This window comes from Sinocyclocheilus anshuiensis, unplaced genomic scaffold (genome assembly GCF_001515605.1).
Source record: "Sinocyclocheilus anshuiensis isolate Anshui unplaced genomic scaffold, SAMN03320099.WGS_v1.1 scaffold1500, whole genome shotgun sequence".
Lineage (NCBI taxonomy): Eukaryota > Metazoa > Chordata > Actinopteri > Cypriniformes > Cyprinidae > Sinocyclocheilus > Sinocyclocheilus anshuiensis.
The window spans coordinates 667,765-670,747 of NW_015537960.1; the positions used below are offsets into that span (position 1 = coordinate 667,765).

General features: G+C 30.9%; 1 protein-coding gene across 1 annotated transcript in view; it reads right to left on the bottom strand.

The window, feature by feature from the left end:
- The window catches only part of LOC107666716 (receptor-type tyrosine-protein phosphatase epsilon-like), an 82,740-nt gene that overhangs the window by 8,051 nt on the left and 71,706 nt on the right, over positions 1–2,983 (bottom strand). The window contains exons 11-12 of the mRNA XM_016458148.1: positions 995–1,114; positions 672–835 (exon numbers count right to left, since the gene is read on the bottom strand). Of these exons, the coding sequence (XP_016313634.1) occupies positions 672–835; positions 995–1,114 (284 nt within the window). The remainder of the gene's footprint in view (positions 1–671; positions 836–994; positions 1,115–2,983) is intronic.

Sequence of the window (2,983 nt, forward strand, 5' to 3'; positions counted from 1 at the left end):
GTACCCACTGTATGTATGTGTATATATATATATATATAATTTTTTATTTTATTATTATTTTTCCTACAATGTTTTTAAAAATTATTTAATTATAAATTCTATTATATATTATATTGTTTCTGTTGTTTTGCCATTGCTTTGAGTACTAGTATTAGTAAAAGTACTACTATCTAAAAGCAATACTAAGTACTACTAACATTAATATTAGTAATAGTACTACAAATAGTAGTATAATTAGGTAAATGATATATATGATTAATACTGACTTTCATTAACAAGTCATTGAACATTGTTAATTAATAAATCAGTATTGTACATTTACACATGAACATCTGTGAAAATAAGATATCTGAAAATTTCACGTCATTTTCAATGCTGAACTTTATAATATTTTTTTTTAATTACTAATATAGTAATGTAATAATGCCTATTAATTAAAGTTCAAAACACAAATAAAAGGAATAAAATAGTGACATTAAAGTTCTGAGCAAATCATTATAATATAGAGACGACAACATAAGGTCAAAACATCATCTTCGCATGAAGATCTTGAGACCAAAACGTGTCACACTTCACATTTAAATGATCAGACTTCACAGCAGACGTGTCGTTCTCGCCTGATATACTGGTCTATGTTAAGGGTACAACAGTCACGCTGAAACACAACCCACCTGCAGTGCACCACGATGGGCCCGGCGTACGACGGGTTCACCTGCTTCACCTTCTTCAGGAACTTGAGCATGCCGATGGGAGAGAAGGGAACGCCGAAGTCAGGCCAGCTGGTGAAGTGAAGCTGCGTGACCAGACGGGGCATTTTAGTGCCGTCGCTGGCCTGCTGCGGTGGACACAGAGACGGGTGAGAGTGTGTTGACACAGGAAAAAACACACATATACACGCACTTGAAAATAGCAGAGAAAATCCCCTACAGAATCATATGCATATAACAGCAGGAGACATCCTATCTGCAGCTTGCATGAGTGTGTTCAGACTTACATATTGCACACAGAATTTGCGTATGGTGTAGTCCACCAGTGCTGTAAAGTCTTCCACAGCAACACGCACGTTACCGTACGTCCAGCATCCCTGATCAGGCCAATACTGATGACACTTATCCTACAGAGACAAACACAGCACATTTATACTACAAGTTACCATTAGTTTATTTTGTATCTTACATCTTATTTATTTATTATTATCATTTTTTTTATTGCAGCTAACCTGCAACTGCAAAAATTTAGCTGCTAATAGTTTTCTTTGTTTTAGTTTATTTCTTACTTTCTTTTTAAATTGTATTAATATTACATTTATATTTTCTTGCTTGCATTGAATAAATGTAATTATAAATAATTACATAAAAAGCTACCATTATTTTAGTTTATTTCTTAATTAATTTTTTATCTATTTTGTATGTTTTTCTCACTTGTATAATAAAATAAAATAAAATAAAATAAAAATACAGCCAACCTGCTTTGCTTTGGTAGCAGAAAATATAGCTGCTAGTATAGTTACCATTATTTTAGTGTATTTCTTACTTTCTTTTGTAATTTTATTAATATTTAGAAAAAAAATGTCCTTGTATTAAATAAGCATACTTAAAAATATAGTTACAATTATTTGACTTTATTTCTTACTTTCTTTTTTAAAATTGTATTACTGTTAAAATAAATGTTTTTTGTACTTGGTATAAATGAATGAATGAATGCTGCTATTATCTGAGTGTATTTCTTAATATGTTTTTAAATCTTTTAATATTTTAATATTACCAAGTAAAAAAATTACTTAATAAAAAATACAAATAGTAATGCTTTGATGGTAAAAATATTGCTGCTAATATTGCTTTTCAAATACAAAAACGATTACTATTGATTTACTTATATTAATAAGTGAACATTACATATTGTTTAATGCGTAACATTCAAACATGAAAATATCTGAAAAGACAATAAATAATACACTATTTGAATGTACATCAATATAGTGTAATCAATATAATATATAAATGCAACAATGTCTGTTAATGCTATTAATGAAAGTTACATAGTGCTGAGAACACAGAAAGGCATGAACATCATCTGCTAATCATTATAAAACAGAAAACACGATACAAGGTCAAAACATGATGCTCTGTAGATAAACATAAATGCATTGCATGTCAATCCTGTAGAGTAAATCAGTCCAACACTGGCACTGAACAGCTGTAAGTGCATTAGAGTAGTAAAGGTGACTTCTAAGACACCGTGATGCTAATCTGAGCTCTTAAAAACAGTCTGTCTTTCAATCAGCATTATCCAGCCCGAGAGCGCAGGATAAATCTCTCGTAATGAGAGTTTGTGACTAATTAGGTTAAGGCCAGAGAGAGCTTTATCAGCCATTATGAAAATCATCGATTCCAAGCCCGACCCAAAGCTGATTTTAATCTCCTCTCCGTTCTGTGTCTTATTGATTCGTCTTTCTAGAGACGCTCACAGCCGTGATGGAGAGGAGAGACAGAGGAGTCCTGTGACATCTGAACATCAGAGACGATCGAAATGGAGACACTTGTGGTTTATTACTGAAGATGATCAACAAATCAGGTTTATAGAAAGGCACTGAAGTGAAATCAAATATAATTTAGTGGGTCTGTAGTCATTTTATTTGCATTCTTTTTTAAGCTATATGGAGTAAGAATGAAAGGCTGTGCAATGTTGTGCACTTTGGTTCGAAGGGAACACTTTGGGTAAAAGCATCAAGCAAATGCATATATGTATTATAATGTTAATATATTGCTACGATAAGCAGTAAGAGGCTTTGTTTAAATTTCAAAATGTAATTAATTTTTTATACAAGTGAGAATTTTAAAATGAATTACATTTAACATTTTAAATAAAATTATATTATAATTTATATTAAATGTATTTATTATATTTATATATATATATATACAGTGGGTACGGAAAGTATTCAGACCCCCTTAAATTTTTCACTCTTTGTTATATTGCAGCC